This window comes from Nelusetta ayraudi, unplaced genomic scaffold, assembly GCF_046127955.1.
Source record: "Nelusetta ayraudi isolate G7.1 ecotype Tasmania unplaced genomic scaffold, CSIRO-AGI_Nayr_v1 ptg000002l, whole genome shotgun sequence".
NCBI classification, from domain to species: Eukaryota; Metazoa; Chordata; class Actinopteri; order Tetraodontiformes; family Monacanthidae; genus Nelusetta; species Nelusetta ayraudi.
In genome coordinates, this window is record NW_027466052.1 from 9,209,561 (window position 1) to 9,229,186 (window position 19,626).

Genomic DNA, 19,626 nt, shown 5'->3' on the forward strand with positions numbered 1-19,626 from the left:
ATTTGTTGTGTTGTCTCCTCTCATCCTCCCCTCCTCTTTCCTTATCTTATCCTCTCCCGGTCCACTGTATAAGAGACCTTCTTCCTCCTTCCCTCTTTGCACTTGCACTTGCATTCATTTGAGCTGTTGCACTGGTTGCATCTGTTCTGTTGGTTGTACTGTGTTTGTGCCTCGGAGCTCCGATCTTTTATTTTCTGTTCATTAAATTACTTCCTCACTCAGCATTTCTGCCTCAGTAGCTTTGCTCTTTTCCACAACAATTTGTATGAAGATACAGTAAATGGCATAGTAGCAGAATAAGCTTGCAATTTAGCTGGACTGCAAAGATTCCACATCTGAATACTCCCATCTCAGTATCGCTTTCAGTCGGTCCTAAAACGAGGTCCCACCATCCAGTTGATTAAGGGGTGTTGCTGTGGGCGGGGTTTAGTTGTGGAAGGTGTCCAATCACCTTCCAAGGTGTCCTGGAGGTCCCGCTCCCTCCTTGAAAACATTGTCTGAGGGCTCTTTTCCTGAAGGACATGTGGAACACAGTATCGTCCCCTGGTCTGGGAAAAATCCATCTGCTGTTTCCGGTTGCTGACGAGGTGTATGAACATAAACATTCAGAATAATTTTTTTTTTTGAGGCACCTTTATTTAAAGGTGAGGAGGCAGAGTGTGAATCCCGCAGAGAACAAATGGCACAGTGAGGCACACACGCGCAGAGGAAAGAGGAAGCCCCATTATGTGTAAACAGTGCTTGGTATTAACGAGGATATCTGTCAGTGCTCCGGGGACACAATCCAAAAAAATGACAACGCTGGACCATCAACTCTGGAATGTGCTTGTATTTAACATCTTTAAATATACAATGAAATTCAACAGTATAAAGTCAATAACTTTAAATATGAAATATGTACAGTTTATTCCAAAATCAACAATTCAATCCAATTTTCAATTGTTTCATAAAATAGATTTTTTTTTTAGCTTCTAAAACTATATGACTCACAGCAAAACAGTCTGATAAGTGGTAATACATGCAAAACTCTGAGTTCATTTGGAAGCGGTCCCTTCCTCCTCAAACTCCTCTGTACACTTTAGTGTAGATAAATATAGGTGATGTGTTCTTTTTTTGTGGCATTTAAAGGAAAGCGTTATATTTACTATTAAAACAACACACCAGGACTTCTCAAAACGTCTGTAACTCACTTCACTGTTGGTCCCTAGACAAAGAAAAAAGGTCTGCGGTAAAGAATTAGTTAGTCTTCCTCACTTTAAAACAAAGCCTCCCAAATCGCCAACTCCTCAGTCACAGGACCACACAATCGAGTGAGTCCTATTGGCTGAAGTAGTCAGCTGACAGGCCGCCTGCTCTTTGCTTGTGCTGCGTCCCGTTGCCCAAAAATGTCTTGGCGCCGCCTCGGACGGAGCTCCGCCGCCATTTACGTGTCGTCCCGCCTGTTGTAGCGGTCGCTGAAGAAGGTGAAGATGCTGATGACCAGGCACATCACCACGAACAGGGTCAGGGCCACCAGGAGAAGCCGTCGACTCAGGGAAACCCGAGGGCAACACCGAATGAGCAGGACGAGGAACTCCTCCATCCTCCTGTTGACACGAAAGACCCTGTTGTTCAAACTGAATGTTGACAAAGTGACGAAGTGATGACCGTCTAATGGAATTCAACAAGAAAAGTTAGTCTAGCCTCAAAGCTAAACATTTAAACCTGAACCCACCAGTTCAGCTGTTACATTTTACTCCATTAAGATGACTGACAAAAAACAATATAGCCGAGTTGACCTGCTTTTGTTGATCTTCTTCCCGCTCTCCTCATCTTTATTTTTCAGTTCCAGCAACTTCTCCGCCGTGTTCTCCTCCTCCAGTCTCTTCTCCTGGAGGACTTTGCTTTGCTTCAGTCCCTCCTGGTAGCTGTTTCACACAGGATCAATGTTATGTCAAGATGTGATAACTAACAATGTCAGACTTGTCATGGCGAGGGCAAATACCCTGAGCCGGTGCATGCTGAGAATTTTAAACACAAATATAAATGAATAAATAAATAAATAAAAATCATTGCACAAAAAATGTGACTGGTGAATCCCATAAATGGACTGATCTAAAATGAGCGACAACAATGTCCACTGAGGTGTGTATGTGTGTGTGTGTGTGTGTGTGTGCCTCACCCTTTATTATAAGCCTCCTCCTCAATCTTTGCCTTGATCTCGGCTCTGATCTTCTCCAAGTCCACTGGTGGCTTGGCCGGCTCACTTTCCTGCTCCGTCACACTCTTTCCACTGCATTGTTTCAGATGGGAAAGAGCAGTGAGGCACGGATGGCACCACATCACAACACCTCGTCTCATAATGGGCCGCTGGCTGCCTCGCTGTCACGCACATGGCAGCGCAAAGGAGAAAAAACGGGGCTGGCGCACTTGTTGGCATTAGTGTCGTCTCACGGACAAACATGCAACTCGGATGGCGGAGAACTTCCACGCCGGCTTGCTTCATAATCAGGATATGATTGGAGCCGTGCGCCTGGACTTTGTCAGACTCTCTCACAAATGTTTAGATTAGAAAGCAGGGAAGCACCATCCATCAAGCGGCACGTAGCAGAGCTGGAATATTTTTCATGCTTTCAGGGTCACTTTCACCTCTCTGGGGCTCTTTCTGTCCTGTGGGACGCCCCCCGGAGGTCAGGCAAACACACCCGCAGGACTGAGTGCGACGCAGACGCGCTTTTGATAAGAATGACTAAAAGTGCACGCTTGTGGGGGCCCCTTGTTTCAAGGACTGCGCTGTGGCCTTGGGAGGCTTTTGTGCGAACAACATACCACTCTGCGGTTGGCGTCGGCGCTTCCGTGGGGACGTTGACCTTTGCATCGTTAGCTTCACTCTGAAGAAGAAAGTGAGCGTAAATAACAATCACAACAATGACAGAGGGACTGGAGCCCTGGCCTACAAGGAAATGATTTCAAAGTTAAGAATTCAAAAATGATTTTAAACTTTTGAATTCTAGATTCTGGATCTTTTGGCTGCACGGAGATTATAGTTGTTATTGATGCAAGAATCAGAGAAATACAATGATTGACTATTCCGTGTGACAGTGACTCATAAATACACTTCTGACCTTTTGCCACAGCTTTACCTTCAGCTGTCAGAATGACATAGATTGCGACACACTAACAAATGCTGCATACGTCATCCCTCGTCATTTCCCCCCCGATGGGACAGGAAAACCCACCAGGACAGGAAGTGCAGCGCTGGCGGAGGGTCCTGCAGTGGGAGCCTGGCCTGGACCTGGGACGACTGTGGTTGGGCTCTGACCTGGGATGTTCAGTAGGTTGAACTTGGGCACCACGGCCACACTCACTCTACGTCTGGGTAGAGCCTGACAGGAGGTAGAGACAGAGGTGCAATACAACACATGATAGCGTAAAAAGGAAATTGAGAAAAAATAGATTTGAAAAAAACAAAACAATTATAGTAGCTGCATAAATTAGAAACAACAATCTATGTATCAATATATGTATATACTGTATGAAATACATGTATGAAAAAAAATTCATCCTCCCTGCAGAATAAATATTTGAATCTACTCTTCTAGAATGAATGGCACTGCCGCTACCCTTAGCAAGCGTGCTACCAACCAAAGATAAAATGGTGGTGCCCGCTTGCCTTCTGTCTGCTCGGTATGCTTATCATGCTAGTCTTTATAAGTCACAAAGAGCAGCTGTCACGGCTGTAGAAGGCCATGTGGCATGACATAAGTCAACAAACTGAGAGGAACACAAGTTCTATGTGCTGGGAAAAAATGTATTTACCTTTCCAAGGGTGAGAGACATGGATCTTGAAGGCCGTGGAACCCCGTCATCTTTATGGACACAGACAAGAAGGGTTCAACATCGGAGCCTACCGATCTAAAAATGTTTTTGTATGATTTCAAACATAATGAAATCTGCACGGAGGCAACCAACCACATATGTAATTAGGTCAACCAAAGAAAAGATTGTAATACAAGAGATGTTTTGGTTGAGAGTTTGCAACCTAATGATGTCCATACCTTGAAATATTGTTTGAGCTATTCTGTTAGCATGTTGCCAAAGGATTTTTCTGCATTAATTCAGAAAAAAAGTGATGTGCACGACGCCTTACCTCCAGTCTCTACTGCTCCTCCATAGCAGCGATTTGAGTTCTGGTTGGCCAGCTTCTTGAACTCCGTCAGCTCCGCATGGTCCTTCTCGTACGTCCTCTTCAGATTTTCTACGTATTGCATCATGACCTCAGTGGCCTTGTTCATACGTTTCTCCTGTTGCACGACACCAAGCCCGGTTAGTTAGTTAATTAGATAGATAGATAGATAGATAGATAGATAGATAGATAGATAGATAGATAGATAGATAGATAGATAGCCCAGCTTTCACAATATATATCATCGGGCTGCTCAGTTAAATACTTTGTTGAAAGGAATTCAAACAGCCAAAAAAATCCCATCTATTTTCCCTTATTAGATATATTACAGTTACACCAAGGGGGATCAAACACTGAATGTATTATTGCATTAAACAGGTTTCTTGAAACTGTTAAACACTTTCCAGAATAATTTGTGCTTCAATAACAGTAAATCTGCTTCCGCCAAAGACTTCAGACAGAAATCTTGCGCCGTCATTTTTAAAACACGGCCAAACAGACATTCCATTAGCCCGTCCACATCCTGGAGACGACGGCGTTTTTTAAACAATGCTTCAGTCTCCTTGTCTGCGGTGAGCCGTCCTGCATTTTCTCAAGTTTGTCCCGTCAGCCCCGCGCGTGTTCCTGTTAAGTGCACCTGTCGAACGGCTCCGACGATCTCCGCTCGACTGGAGAGGCGCGTGGCCAGTCGCCGCAGCACAGACACCGTCTCGATGAGGCGCTGGTAGGCCTCTCGCTGTTCCATGTTCTGCCAGTGGGGGGAGGACACCTGCGCAAAATCAAGGCAAAATCAAGGCAAAATCATCCCAATAGCTCTCGAAACAATGCTAACTCTGAGAGCTGCTGCTTGATTGACAGGACGCATTTTGCTACGAGCCCCTTCCAGGAAGCGCTAACGAGCAACATTGTTCCGCTGGGACGCGGCCTCGTCTTTCAAGCGCCGATTTCAGTCCTGACCTTCAGCGACCCCTTGAACTCCTCCAGTTCCTTCTCGTTGTCCTCCTCCGTCAGGTTCCTCTCCCTCTCGGCCTGCTTGAGCCTCATCTCCAGGGTGTAGTTGTCATTTCGAAAGGCCAGCGAGAGCTGCACGAAGGCGTTCTGCGGGGGACACGGAGTCGAGTCTCACGTTAAGAAGGGGCCACAGGAAGCGCAGAACTGGTGCATTTGAATGGCCGTCGGCCAGCGCAGCGGAGTGACTCGGCGGCGTCCGCCGAGGACTCTCCCACGGTGCAGCGCATGCACGCACGCACGCACGCACGAGTCACGGCGCTTGTTTAGACAATGCTGATGCGTACTTCAGTTTTCCGAGGCGTGCGCGGAGAGGCTCGAGCGGCCCTGAGACCAGCTGAGCTGCGATCGTGACATTTGACCTCCTCGTGTTTTGCTGACTGATCAAAGCCGGTTCAGTCAGTGCTGCACACAGCTGAGAGGAAACAAACGACCTCTTGACCGTCCTGATGCAGACGCACCCTCGAGAGGGCCGGCGAGAGGGGTCCGCAGTCGGAGGCCGGCAGCGTCACTAATGTTTGCGTTTCTCCACAGGAAATCACTCCGATTCTCCACAGTCCACAGGGGGGGGGGGGGGGTGTGGGGGGGGGCAAAGCACTTTCCTGTTCACAGCACAACACCAAATCCAGGCAAACCTTTTTTTTTTTTTAACGTTCCCTGGTAATAGAACAGGTTGTTACACGTGACAAATGTTCAGCAGCGAGTGGAACAAAACATCTGGCTGCTTTGTTTGAAAGAGTGAACAAGATTTGCTGCCGTGGGGAAAACATCTCTGCTTGGGCGCTTAAATTCACAACCCTACAACGAAATGGCTGTTAGAACGACTCGCTCGCAGCGATTAACTGCTGAGCTGTTCAAAAAGCACAAAGGACACAATAGAGCAGAGTGATTTTTAAGGAAGGCAGCAAAAAAAAAATGACAGTTAAAAGGTTCACGGACTGGCGGCCCAGGCGGCGTTGAAGCTGTGAGACCAGTTTAATCGCACAACGGAGAAATAAATAAGCCTCAGACTGCGCACACACTCACCTCGACCTCTTTCTCAGTGAGCGGCGGTGCACTGGAAAACAAAAACAACAACGGAAAAAAAAGAAGGAAATGTTAGCGCAACTCCCCATGGATACACGTGATTTCTCAATTTGCTGTCCAAGCAGGAAATAGAAATTCAGCAGCGGTTTGGCTGGAGACGCACCAGCCTGGTAAACCCCTGTGGAGTTTGAGTTTTCTCAGCATCACGTCAGAAATATTTGGCATGGCGTCGGACTTCTCTCGAGCCTCCTCGCTGCTGCTGCTGCTGCTGCTGCTGCTGCTGCTCGGCTTGGTGGACGGCGCAGGACCTGCAGGCACACATGAGTATAAATGACAAGAAAATATAATGTGTCACAAAATTCCATATTTCACACACACACACACACACACAACATAACGTATGTTTAAAGGTCTACTCTTGTATATTTGTTTGAGAGGAGCTAAAATGAAAATCTGACTCAAGTTTACAAATGAGTCTCAAACAAAACAATAAAGCCTCGCGTCTCACGCGGTTTCGCAATCATGCCACCTGCTGCTGGAAAATGCAAACAGCATGCGTGAGTGCGAGAGGACAATGAAAGAAAGGAAAGTCTGAGGGGAACAAAATGCTGTCGTTGTCGTCGTTGTCTTGTCACTGGGACAGGACTTTCCCTGACATCCAGGATGTGCACGCCCTTGGCGCCGTCACTCTGCAGAGGGAACGTTGTCTTCCAGTGAATCCGGGGCCAAGAACAACCATTACCTTTTTCCTGTTCAGCAGCTTCGCTCAGCTCTGGTAACTTGGAGCCCACCATGCTTTGGTTCCACATCATCTTGTGCTCCTGTTCTCACACATGCACGCACACACGCACATACACACACACAGAAACTTGAGCGTTTATTTCTACAGCACTTTCTACACATAATCACACCCACCAAAGTGTAAAGCACTACATAAATCAAGTGTCTTCTATTTTGACTGATTGCATTTTTGCTGCCCGATGGCAGCAGAAAATAAGAACGGCCAGAAACAGACAATCTGTCTTACGTCTTTGAGTTTGGACAGTTTGTGAAGGCTGCCCGGCTGGCTGGGGAGGTCCTTGTACCCGGAGGGCTTGCAGACATTATCTGAGGCTTTGTCTGAGAACGTTTCCTCCGGAGTCGGAGGGAAACCCGGCGCTCCGTTTCTTGAATTGAGGCTTCCCACAGCATCCCAGGAAACGGCCCTCATGAGCGGCGGGAAGGCTCCGATGGTCTTGATCTCTGCAGTGCAGGGGGCCTGCTGCATGGGGGGCCTGGGGACGGGTTTGGCCACCCCGGTGGCCGGAGCCTGGTTGGAGTTTCGGCCTTGGCCTCCTCCTCCGTCCCCTTTGGTGACGGCTGGAGGACTTTTAGGAAGAGCTGGATCAAAGTTCTCCTTCTGCACGGCGTAACGCGGAGTCAGAGTGCCGGACGAGACTTTTCTCTTTTCGGCCGGCTTCCAGTCCGCCAACAGCAGCCTGTTGCCCTGCATTTGCCAAGAGGGAATGACAGCTATTTACATATTTGTTGAGTTAATAATATAAAGTCTGTGCACGAGTCAGCTCGTGAACTGAACCTGCTGTTCCAGAGATGTTACGTCATGCTGTTCTCGCACTGAGGGAAGCTCCAAATGCTACAAGAAATGAGAAAAAAAAAAACATGGAGAAAGTCTGATGAAATTGTTCTGTGTTCAGATGATTCTCAAAAGAGACTGTGAACAACATCGAGAAGAAACAGATTGATCAAATAAAATAAAAGATTATGCCTGAAAACAGCTTCAAAAAGATTTTCTCTTATTACCTGCGCAGCTGGCTGCAAGTGGACATGAATCACCTCTGTGAGTCCTGCAGCAACAGAAGCATTAAAAATCTATGAATATTTTATCAAAAATGGCAGATGTTTACGACCTTAATGAATTGAAACATTCAGAATGGCAGAAACATTACCGGGCTGAGGGGCTACTGTCAGAGAGCTGCTTCTAGAAGAATTTGGCGACGATGATGGAATTGGACTTGTGAGTGGAGAAAGGGCTGTGAAAAAAACAGCGACGATTCATAGAATTGAGAATTTTGTGGACCTGTCCATTTGAATAAGGTGCATTACTGACAATTCAAAAAACCAAACAAAAAAAAATAAATAGCTCAATCACCCAGTCAACCTGAAAGTCAACTGTAACTTGGGGCTGGTGCTGCCCTTTTGATTTATTTAAAATTAATCTATTCTAATTTTAACCATCTCAAGATTATGACAAATAAAAAACATTTGACCTTCGACCTTTGAAAGACTTCAGCCTGTCTTTACTTTCAGTTTTGGTCAAACGGTGAGAGGTACGTGAGCGAGAAACAGACAAAAGCCCAGGAGAAAAGGCTACCAGTTGTAAACAATTGCTGCTTCTGAGCCCGAGATTTGCTGAAGGCTGCAGTTTACTCACACCTGGATCCTGTGCAACATAAAAGCAGCACTGAGGGATTTCTTGGAGAAAAAAAACATTGTTTTGCTTCACTTGCTTCACATTGTCTTGAAATAACATTCAAACCTGGTTGAGTGCAGTGGCTGACAGTTGTGTGAAGACCCTTAAACTAAATCCAAGTATTAGTTTTATCTTGTTTTTGTTTTTTAAAGCATCACCTGTGGGAGACTCTGAGAGGCTGCCGGTGGAGCGGCGGCCGCGGCGCGTCAGGAAGCGGTCGCTGACCTTCTTGGCCTGCTCGAGCAGCTCCAGGTTCTTCTGCCGATCCTCTTCGGAGAGCTGCAGCTCTGGCAGCGGGTCTTTCACCAGGTCGATCACATTACCTGTGCTGTCTGAGGGGAAAACAGCACGCAGACAGACACAAAATGTGCAAAACTGGACCAGTACGAGCTGTCAGGTTTTGAAGAGAAAAGGAGAAAGAACGGGAACGCCCCCGCATGGAAAGACGTTGGCGCAGTTCTGATACACGGATAAAAGCTGTAAAATCTCTGTCAGACTAAGGCAAAAACACAGTCATGCTAAAGAAAATGTCTCTGCTTTCAGTCAGTGAATCATGTGAGGAGGACTGGACGAATCCAAGATGTTGTTTCAAACTCTTCTCTCCTCTAAACAGCAGCGGCAAAATATGTGAAACATGTGTTTGAGAGAATGGAGACAATCACTTCTTTCTTTAATCTTTTATTTTCATAATTTAACTGTTATCAGCATGTGTGCACATGGGTGTGTGTGCGTGTGCGAGGACAAGCAGTGTTTACTCACCCACTGTTGTGATTGGTCCTCCGCATGAGTTTCTGGCCAAACGGCTTCTGGGACTGTGAGGCCTGAGAGCAGATAAGCACTGATGAAGCATCTTCACGTTTCCATTGATTACGCCAGTGGAGCAGGAAAAGATGGCGGTGTTGGTACCTGGTCTGCTCGAGGGGGCGGCCGTCCTGCTGGGCGACCGCGGCCTGCTGCGGGTAGACGATGGTGGGAGCCGGCATGATGATGGCTCGACCTTCAGCTGGTGCAGACTGATAAAAGAGAGGGGGAAGGCAAACAAGAAAAGAAAAAAACTTGATGAATTTTGGTTTATTTTGAATCTGTATGTTGTAAAATTTCCACCAAAAGATATTCACCTTTTCGATGAAATTTCAGAATGCACCTAAAATACACTAAATGGTCAACTTTTCAATGCAACTTTTCAATTTCCATTGCACAACATGCTATTCTTTCACAAGGTATTTAAAAGAGAGACAAAGAAAAAATGAAAGTATTTAATGTCCGCTAAATATTCCCCTCACATTTTTTTTGTGTACAAAAACATGTTGGATGACAAACATGCTTTTAATCTTCACTTCTGTCACTAAACACACTTTTTTTGGGGGGGGGGCATTTTTGCTGTGTTCATCTCACACTTTACCTCTGGAAAACAGATGAGTTAAAATTAGACAAACACAGCTATTTTTTCTTTAAATATGCACCTTGAAGCAATGTGTTTACAGAGCATGTATGACAAATGATCCTGACACGCAGAGTAAACGGCGCTCCCTGCCAAATGCAGACCGGTGCATTAATCAAACATTCTTGCTTCATACATTTTTAAAACCTTGTCCCATCATCAAAGGTAGGTATGCAAATAAAAATAAACTGGACTTCAGCGCTAATCCACTGAAAGCTTCTCTCAGAGCTCATCTTCATCCACAAGAACCCCAATAAAAGGATTCCTATTGCTGGTAATGCAGCATGAAGGCCCACAATAAAGGTGAGGGCTTTAAAAGTGTTGGCGTGCGTCCTCGGGATCGGATTACACAGCCTCATTTTCAGCCTTATCTCAGGGTTTATGTGCAACGCCTGCGTGCCGAGGACCCACACAGACAGCTTCCACTCGTATCGTTCGGGGTTATTAATAATTGGAAGGCTCGCCTAAAGCCGCCGCGTTCGTCACTTTCAGCAACGTCGGGATTGGAGGTGGAAAAGCCGGCAACAGGGAGTGTGCGCTCACCGTACTGGGCGAGCTGGACGAGCTGTCCAGTTCCTCGGGGGAGTCCTCCTCTTCCTCAGGCAGCGTGGGCATGGCCGGAGGCAGCGAGGGCCGAGAGCGGGTGTGAGGGAAGAAGAAGGGTTGGTCAGCAGGACGCGAGTCGCAGGACTTGTTGGCGCAGTGACCACCCTGGCCAAGAGGAGATGCCTGGCCCAAGTCCTTCTCCTCCTCCTCCTCCTCCTCCTCCTCCTTTTTCCCCTCCCCTTGCAGCTGCAGCATCAAGGCACACAACACATACGATGACAAGTCAATTAGAGAGAATCCCCTGGTGTGGTCACCCCACTGAAACTAGTTATTTGACCAGTGAGCAGGAAGGAAGAGCTCAGATATGCGCTGAAGGAAGTCGTCAATTGTCTGCTAAGATGATGTGCCAGAGCTGATTAAACTCATAATATCACCGTACTCAAGAAAGTGGAGCACATTTTATATTTACATCAAACGTTGTTGTCAAGAGTTCATGATAGGTCACATTTAATTGTCAATAAACACTGTCTCACCCCTTTATTTCATTCAGTCAGTGTCGCAGTCAGGCTGAGGCCACTGACAGCGCTAAGAGCAATATTCACACATTCTCACCTCAGCTTGTCACGCAACACTTGAGTGAGTTGACCTCAGTTACTGGTGACATCTACTTTTGGTGCACTGTTTCTCTCGACCTTACAAGTTTGTAGCAGTTAAAGTTCATTCTATAGAGCAACACCCGTGTGCACACTGTTATGAAACCCTTTTTTTTTATCAGCTGAAAGAGATGCAGACAGATGTAAGAAGAAGCAAACGGAAAAATCGATCAGGCGACTTTTTTTTTTCTTTCAGCGGTGAGAATCGTCACACAGAACTCCTGACTGTACAGTGAACGTGTATTCTAGGTTATTATGAAACCTTGTATTACGCACAAAACAGCAGAAAGTGTGTGTGTTGCCTTGGTCCGTGAAATCGTTTCCCCACTAACGATTTTCTACTAGATAAAATTAGCTGAGCAGAGCAGAAAGTCAACTTCAAACAATACCACACTATTCAGAAAATGAAAATAATCCCAGAGGAGAGACGGGCCTTGTCTAGGCTGCATTGCTTATAAATCCATATTGTTTGGTTGTATGAATCCAATCCATTATTGCTCACTTTGAGAAAATTGAATTCTAGACAGGATTGACCAGAGCGGCTGAAGCATCAGCTGACCATGGCTGCTCAGTGACAACCTAAGTTAAGGTCCAGAGAAATATGTTATACATGGAATACTTTGTCTGCCAGAGTGTATTTTCCCACTTATACAGACATCTTTAAAAACTCAACTGAACTTATTCAATTATCTCACTAATACCTCAAAGCTTTGCTTTGTTGTAGATGTTTTTCTTCCGGCTTGTGTACACACGCACATGCAAATGGTGACAGAAACAGCGTGAAAGAACGCTGACGCTCACTCTTTTGGATACCAAATACAACGCAAATCTTGGGCGAGTTCACCGCAAGTTTAACCCTCCCGTATGTATGCAACACACACATGGATACACGCTGCTGTGTCTTCAGTGCCGGTGCTGTGGTCACACTGAGCCATGGATGCGTTGTAACCCCATGCGGCCCAAATTCTTACCCCCATAGACCGCAATACAACAATAAACACCTGTAAAAAGTCAGACAGGACGGCCTTTGAAAGGAAACAATATTCATAACAAATAGTTTTCATGTATATTTTTAAGTCATGAACTTTTAATCTGCCTATGCGCTAGCTAGCTAGTTAGCAGCTAGTTAGCAACTCCGTTGACATGAAGGGGCCGCCATATTGGACGCTGGGGGGACTGCACTCAGCAGCTGATTAAAACGGTCCGCGTGGTGAGTGAAAGGTGCAATGGATTATGTCATGAGCCGAAACACTCGTGCTCTTGACTTGGCACGGATCCTCGCTCAGCCCAGAGCAGGCCGTGTGCTGGTCAGTGTCACCCCCCCAAAAACATGACTACCTTCTTGAGAGTATGTCGAGTATAGGAAGGCCAGTGATACACAGTGAAGGAAATGGGTTGTTTAAGCAACTCCCAGTGAGATATTTCCTGACCGCAACACGACCGCCTGGATTAAATTCAGGCAGCAGAGTCTCACGTGTCACCGACGTTTTAGCATTAGCTTTATATTTCAACACACTACTTTTTAAGCTGAGGCACCGCAGGCAGCCGTGTTTTAAACATTTATCTCGCCAAACAAAGTCACTCATCATTTTATAGTGTGGAAATTTTTGTAAGTGTTTCCTTTATACGTACATTTTAGAGCGAATAACCAGATATTATCAATGTTTTTGATAATTGAGCTCGGTCAATCACCTCCATTTTACATTTATTATGTAACGTTGTTTTTGTGCGTCCATAAATACCCTCCTCTTCCGAACGACATAGCCTTTTTTTTTCTCTCTCCACACTCAATGACAAATATGGGCAGATCGAGTATATGAAACAACAGGGACAAATCATTCTAATGCATCAGGTGAAACTCTTGCCGCTTGATAAAAAGAAGAAAAAAATGAGCCGGGCAGAAGGAAGATGCCAGAAGGGGAGATGGTGCAGATAGTCTCCCTGGCAAATCATGATCTGACATAAATGCCGGACAGAAATTGAATCAGCGAAATTATTTCCTGTGGGACAGAACATGCAGGCGGCCTCTGCACTTTCTTCCCCCTCCTTTTACAACAAAATGCACTTTTTGTCCGTTGCAACCAACCAGCTCCTCTCGCTGTTTTCTGTCATCCCAGGGAGACAAGAGGGCCGGTGGCCTCCCTCTCCCACTCCTCTGTTACATAAGCCTGCTCCCTCTTGCCAGATTTGTTTAAAATTTGGTTGTGTGAAGTCCGAGGCCTGCAGAGGAAGTAGTCGCTACACAGCCGCAGCCTGAGATAACGGGGCAAGCCGAGGGTGAGAAAGACAATTAAATCGGAGGCTTATGCAGCGAATCTGTTGACTTTCAAAAATACATTTGAGACACTCGTCTTACTGCGTCGGGAGAGAGAAGCGTTTACATATATGGACCTAATTAACCAAGCCGGTCGTGTAAACCGGCCCCTGCTCTTGACGAGTCGGGGCCCAGGAGTCTGACACATCTGCTGCAGGGCTAAAACCGCGCAGGGCATCACGAAGCAGCACTCGGCCCACCGCCTGAGTCAACCGTCAACCCCCCCCCCCACAACAAGCACACTCGAGTCAGTCACCCCAGCCGTGCACGTTACCTGCTGCGGCCGCCACTCGCCCTGGAGAGAGGCACAGACTCCTGGCGGGCTCTCAAACAAGAGGTCGGCTCCCCACAGTCAAACTGTCACTCTGGAGCTCTTCCCCAGAAAACTCCTGTATCCTCCAGGCTTCTCCTTCCCTCTCCCGTCCCCTCTGTTCCCTGTCTTTTTTCAGCAGCAGCCTCTTTTTCACTCCTGGGAGCTTTGACCATTTAAGGAGAAGGGCTCTGTATGCCTCTTTGGGCTGCTGTGGAGTGTGTGTGTGTGTGTGTGTGTGTGTGTGTGTGTGTGTGTGTGTGTGTGTGTGTGTGTGCGTACGTGGTGCTGCTGCTCGACTCAGAAGCGGGAGGAAAATTCAGTCAGAATGTTATTTTTTTCTCACTAGATTTATTTTGCTTGCTGATAACAGCGTTGCGTTGGGGTGGTTTGTGTATTGTTGCCTGTTTGTGATGGATTGATTCTCTCTCCCCAATCTGTGTTTACTCTGCAGCCCAACAGAGAGACACACGTTCACTTCCACGCTCTCGGAGGTCGGCGCACATATGCGTGCGCAGCGTTTAAGCGTCGGCCGTTCGAAGCGGCGAGCGCTGCGACTGCGCTGAGGGGTAAGAATAAAAAAAAAAAAAAGCACAGCAGTCACACTGTGTGGTGGAAACACATCTGACGCTCGCAGCCAGTTGCAGCGTTGCAATTTGAATTAACGTGAGTTCGTAATCTCAAGTTGTGTGAAAGAAGCTTTTCATCAAAAGGGGCAAATTGTGCAATGGAGTCAGATGTCCCTCTTGCTTAATTCAACGTGAGCAAAAAATATAAAATACCTTTTAAACTTTGTGTTGTTTCGTCAAATGCATTTCTTCTGTTTATTTCTGTGTTAATGCACTGACCTCTGAACAACACAAAGAACAAGAACACCTAATCTATCCCTCAGAGTTGTACTTTCATAAACTTTGAGAATCTTAACTTTAAAATCTAAAACAAATGTAGCAATTTTTTGCTCAAGCCAAATTCAATTGTATTGAATTGAAAAATTGAATTGTGTGAGGTTTTTTTTTTTTAACACGTCTGTCAAACCTCATGTTACACATGCAGTCCTGCATTACAAATGAAGAATTACCTCTTGTGAGCCGCAGTAGAGCAGAAATAAAAGAGTCTTACCTCAGTGCAGCTGCCTTGTCCAGAGCCACCTGTGGGAGCCAGAGCAGACACACAATGTGAATATAGCTGATTTGCATCTAACAGGAAAACATGTGTGATGCAAATGCAACGAGACAGGGGGGGAAAAAAAGGGAAAGTGCGAAAGAGAATCGGAGAGAGGACCGAGGAAGAGCGATCTGAGCGTCGCTTCCATCTAATCAGCAGATCTCATTTAACATCTCGTCTCAGAAAACAAGTGACCCACACACCCGGCCCGTCTCCTCCACCGTTTTATAGCTAGGGCAACAATAACCTGGCAACAGTCTTGAGTGCATGAGCTGTTTGATCTGCCAGTTGAAAGCCATTTGCCCAAAGTGAAAAGCTATTGTATTGTCCGCTTCAGGTGCACTCAGGAGAAAAAATTGCCCGTTTTGTCCCAGCGAGCCAAGCAGAAGACACCAGTGCTTAACATGGCAGGTCTGGAGAGCAAATAAATGAGGAGGGCGGACTTGTGATTTTCTTTTTCTTTTTTTTTTTTCTTTTAACATTGATTCCGTAGGCGATGATTGGTGCCACTGCCAGGAATTACAGTGCTCGGAAATCAAAAATAAGAACCTGGAAGCGCTTTCAATGAGGCATTCCACGCCTGGGTTTCACACAGGAGACACTTGAATTGTTACTGGCGACGCACTCCAAAAATGTGTCTAAATTTAGCCCCATTTCCACCCCAAACACTCCTGTTTCTTCTCCCCGGAGCACAGCCTTCTTGGAATGGTTCGACTCGGCATCACAAATCAATTTACATTTATCCCTGTTAAAGGAGTTCTGGCCTTTCCGCCCCCCTCCCCCTTCAAAGAGCACTCTGTTTGAAGCTGCCGTCTCTCTCTCTCTCTCTCTCTCTCTCTCTCTCTCTCTCTCTCTCTTTCTCCCTCTCTCTCTCTCTCTCTCTCTTTCTCTCGCACACACACACAGACACTCAGCGAAAGAGAGCGATAACTGTTAACCTTTTTATGCCACTTCACTGGAAAACTCTGAACATCAACGTTGATTGATAGTTGATGTATTTTACCTTTCCCCAATGCTTGACATTTTCTAATATTTTTTTTTGGATGGGGGCTGGGGGGTTCTCACTAAACTCTATGGACTCTCTTACTGTTTGTGTTGCTGTTGCTTTGGTTACTTGGTGAGACCAAACTTAAATATAATTGTACCTAACAGAAACATTAATGTCTGTCATCCTTGAGGTAAACAGAACAACATATCTAAAAAAAAAAATGCACATGAATGATATTGAAACTCCATTTCCTTCCAGCTATCTCCATAAGTTAGGAAAAGCAGATATTAATGCAATGTTACCTTAGGTTACAAAAAAATTTAACTTCTTTTTATAGGTTTTATATGACTGATTAATGTGAGCCAGGGCCTGTCATGAATAAAAGATCAATTACAGACTCAAATGTGTGTGTGTGTGTGTGTGTGTATGTAGGAGAGAGAGAGAGGGAGGGTGGGAGGGGGGGCGGGGGGGGGGGGGGGGGGGGGAGAGAGAGAGAGAGAACGAGAACATTTCACTGGAGGACTCACTTGTCCACACAACTCCGCCAGTAGATTTTAGTGTGCAGACTTTAGTTTGGAGATAAGGGGAGAGTCGAGAATGGGTAACGGTTACGGTGAGGCTATTTCAAATTTAAAGGCACAACAATTGTCCTGCACAACAAGCCTGAAGTTGGGTTAATGACGAGCCGTCCCACTCGCAGGGACCAGTAATGCACCTAAAAGAGTCCAGTGTGTTTCTCTTGAGCTCCGGGTCCCGAATGTCTCCGACTTGTTATATAAACTTGCCCTCAAAGCACTTAAAAGAGAGCTAGCGAAATAATAACTAAAACAATCTGATGGTACCATCAAGTATTCTCAATTACATGTGGGAAGGTGGTTAAAATAGCTTAAAGCAGTGTGTTTACATGAAATACAAAAAGAAAAAAAACAACCCACCCCCCAAAAAACATGCTGACCTCCCCCCAGTTTTCCCCACGGCCCACTCTGACAGAGAAAACACTCCCTCGGAGCTTTTCCTCCTCACTGCACCCGCCTTTGCGTCCAATGTAAATATCTGCTTAGCCTATTTCCAGACGTCCTCGGGGATTACAATTAAAAGAGGAAGTGGCTTTCATTCATCTGTGTCTCACGGTGAACCCCCCTCCTCCTACCCAGGGTGTATTTCTGCCATGCGGCCCATCATACCGTTCATGGGCAGCGGCTGGCTGACTTCTTTGCTGGGTGGAGGAGGACTCTCTGTTCCGTCTCCGTCCTCCGTCAAACATGCGGCACATGTCCCTGGATCAGCTGATAGATGTCCTGGAGACTTGTGTTGACGAAAGATAACGGATCAGCTTTAGGTTTATCATCTTACGGAAGATAAATAAACAGAGGAGACAATATTAGGGGCGATATTAGATATACACTATTTTCCTTCTGAACTATTTATATCTCATCGGCTTTTAGTTATTATTATCTGCTGTTTCTGACTGTCAAAACGGATGATTTCCCTGTTTTAACATAGAATTAGACACACAAACTGCGGAGTAATGCTGCTGATAAACTTGATACTTACAGTATATATTCACTCCATGTCTGTTTAATCAGTCCTGCAATATTTACAGGCTTACTTTTCGCCTGGAATAATCTGCACCATCGTCAACTTAATGTTAATGAAACTCCAAATGTCTATGCGTGCTCTTTCATGTTCAACGTTTCAAGTGACATTTCATGAGGAAGTGATCACACAACCTTTAAAAAGAAAGCAGCCGCCAGGTTTTGGTCTCAGTGATTTAGAGACCACTGAGCTAACTGTAATTTTTATGGTGTGATTTAATTTCCCTGAATTTACACATCTATTTATTTATTTTTACAAATAAATCATACTTCTTTTTTATTAATTTGAAACTGCTTTTCTGAAAATACTACAACTGCATTTTACTTGATGTTTGGCAAAAAAAGAGCCAATCCAATCTGTCAAGAAACGCTTTCACATACTCACTGTGTAAAAACCTATTCGCTATTTTGACATATCTACAATCGTAAAACCAAAAAGTGATCGGTCACGGTGCATCCAACACGAAGCTGTGACTTCTGAGGCAAACCTGGGGGTTATCTTGCTGTGTGATCCTGCTCTCCAGCAGCAGGTCGAGCTGCTCCTCGGTGTCTGCTGCCCGTCCCAGAGCCTCCTCCACCCTCTGGGCGATGCTCTCCATCCTCTCGGTCACCTGGCTCACCCGCTGCTCACTCTGCTTCACCTGGTCGGCCGTCTCCAGGGCGCCGCTGACTATGGCCTCCATCCTCCTCAGGGTCGCCAGGAGGCCGTTGGCGCTCACCTGAGGCTGCTCCGGCCCCGCGGCTGCTCCGCCTACGGCCTCTGTGGCCACCGCCACGTCCCTCACCAACTTCTCCGATGCCCTGTCCGCTCCTCCCACGTCCGTGTTGGTCTCCTTGTCGACTCCGACGCTCCCACTGCGCCCTGGCGTCTGGCCGTCGCCGCCCTGTGCAGATCTGAGAGAGGCTTGCAGGTGGGAGACCTGCTCCCTCATATCACGGATGTTCTGCTCCGCTCTCTGCAGCTTCGCCTCCGTCTCAGAGAACTCCTGGCTCGTCTGACTTTCCTTCAACTGGGATTTGGCTCCTCCAGCGCTGCAGGCTTTCCACAGGTTCACCACCGCCGCCTTCCTGGCCTCCTGGACGGCCGTCTGGCTCCCGGTCTGGTTGTGCTTTTGCTCCTTTTGCTCGCCGGCGCTCCGCTGCTCCTCCACCTTCTCCCCTTTCTCCTCCCACACGCACTTGTTAAGCTCCAGCTCCTGCAGCCTGAAACCACCACCAAAGCTTTATAAACATCTCCTTTACACAGTGTTATGGCTGTGGTTACCCCGGGGGCCACTAAAACTGCACTTATGCCCGGCAGAGTCGAACACATGGGAGATAGAAACTCTGACGGCTGGTGCTGTGGGGACGCTGATAAATACGCCGTCACCACCAGACGCCCCTTTTTATTAGGAAGCTTCTCAGAACAGAGAGTAACATCGGCCAAATCCTGCCTGTTACCTTAACAGGAGACAAAAAAGGGGGGTAAGGCAAAAACTCACATACACATTGACAAGCCGCCGCTTGATTCTTGCCTGTTGCTGCTGCTGCTGCTGCTGCTGCTGGAGCGGAAGAGGCCTCTCCGGTGTTTCTACGGCAGCAGGGTCCTGCGACTGAGAGCGGGCACAGGATGGGGAAGATGGATCGTACACGCGTGCATGTTAATACAGGCCCTAAGTGCCCTCTGAGTGTTCACCGTCTCCGTCCTCACCCGCTCCGAGAGCTTGGCGTGCAGACGGTGGAGGATCTCCGTGGACTTGATCCTGTGGATGATGCTGCGGATGTCATCGCTGTGCGAGTGCACGGCGGGGAGGCCCCTGTCGTCCGCAGCCCTGTGATGTGGCTGCGGACGCACAAAAAAAAGACAACAATAAACACAAACATGAGAGACAACATCAGCGCCGCGAGACGATGACTGGCGGTCCATCACAGCTTCCCACCTGCTGCACGTCCTGCATCTCGCTCTG

General features: G+C 46.8%; 2 protein-coding genes across 3 annotated transcripts; both read right to left on the bottom strand.

Moving 5' to 3' along the window:
- Positions 1-814: 814 nt before the first annotated feature.
- Positions 815-10,926, bottom strand: LOC142885718 (inositol 1,4,5-triphosphate receptor associated 1-like). 2 transcript variants are annotated; one of them, XM_076022464.1, is made up of 20 exons: positions 10,654-10,926; positions 9,576-9,682; positions 9,429-9,490; positions 8,828-9,001; positions 8,146-8,229; positions 8,000-8,043; positions 7,776-7,832; positions 7,227-7,685; positions 6,942-7,020; positions 6,363-6,507; positions 6,200-6,230; positions 5,123-5,263; positions 4,803-4,934; positions 4,130-4,283; positions 3,799-3,848; positions 3,219-3,365; positions 2,809-2,870; positions 2,162-2,272; positions 1,779-1,907; positions 815-1,586 (listed from the first exon to the last, which is right to left on the bottom strand). In XM_076022464.1, exons 1-20 carry the CDS (start codon positions 10,909-10,911, stop codon positions 1,424-1,426), a joined length of 2,589 nt encoding a protein of 862 aa, XP_075878579.1. In that variant the 5' UTR covers positions 10,912-10,926; the 3' UTR covers positions 815-1,423. The 2 variants fall into 2 exon arrangements, with proteins under 2 accessions (XP_075878579.1, XP_075878571.1); XM_076022456.1 differs by having other exon boundaries at positions 815-1,616.
- LOC142885733 (uncharacterized) lies at positions 10,769-18,870 on the bottom strand. Its single transcript, XM_076022476.1, has 4 exons — positions 18,169-18,870; positions 17,270-17,390; positions 13,880-15,081; positions 10,769-10,866 (listed from the first exon to the last, which is right to left on the bottom strand). The coding sequence occupies exons 1-3, from the start codon at positions 18,610-18,612 to the stop codon at positions 15,008-15,010; spliced, it is 639 nt and encodes a 212-aa protein (XP_075878591.1). The 5' UTR covers positions 18,613-18,870; the 3' UTR covers positions 10,769-10,866; positions 13,880-15,007.
- Between the last annotated feature and the right edge of the window lie 756 nt (positions 18,871-19,626).

Excerpts from the sequence above, each read along its gene's own strand:
- LOC142885733 (XM_076022476.1), bottom strand. The coding sequence starts at position 18,612 with ATGAGGGAGCAGGTCTCCCACCTGCAAGCCTCTCTCAGATCTGCACAG. Across the intron at positions 17,391-18,168 it reads CACAGCAAGATAACCCCCAG|TCTCCAGGACATCTATCAGC; the intron begins GTTTGCCTCAGA and ends CGTCAACACAAG. Across the intron at positions 15,082-17,269 it reads CCAGCCGCTGCCCATGAACG|GTGGCTCTGGACAAGGCAGC; the intron begins GTATGATGGGCC and ends TGGCTCCCACAG.
- LOC142885718 (XM_076022456.1), bottom strand. The coding sequence starts at position 10,911 with ATGCTGCAGCTGCAAGGGGAGGGGAAAAAGGAGGAGGAGGAGGAGGAG. Across the intron at positions 6,508-6,941 it reads AGCTGCTGAACAGGAAAAAG|GTCCTGCGCCGTCCACCAAG; the intron begins GTAATGGTTGTT and ends GTGTGCCTGCAG. Across the intron at positions 6,231-6,362 it reads CACAGGGGTTTACCAGGCTG|TGCACCGCCGCTCACTGAGA; the intron begins GTGCGTCTCCAG and ends TTTGTTTTCCAG.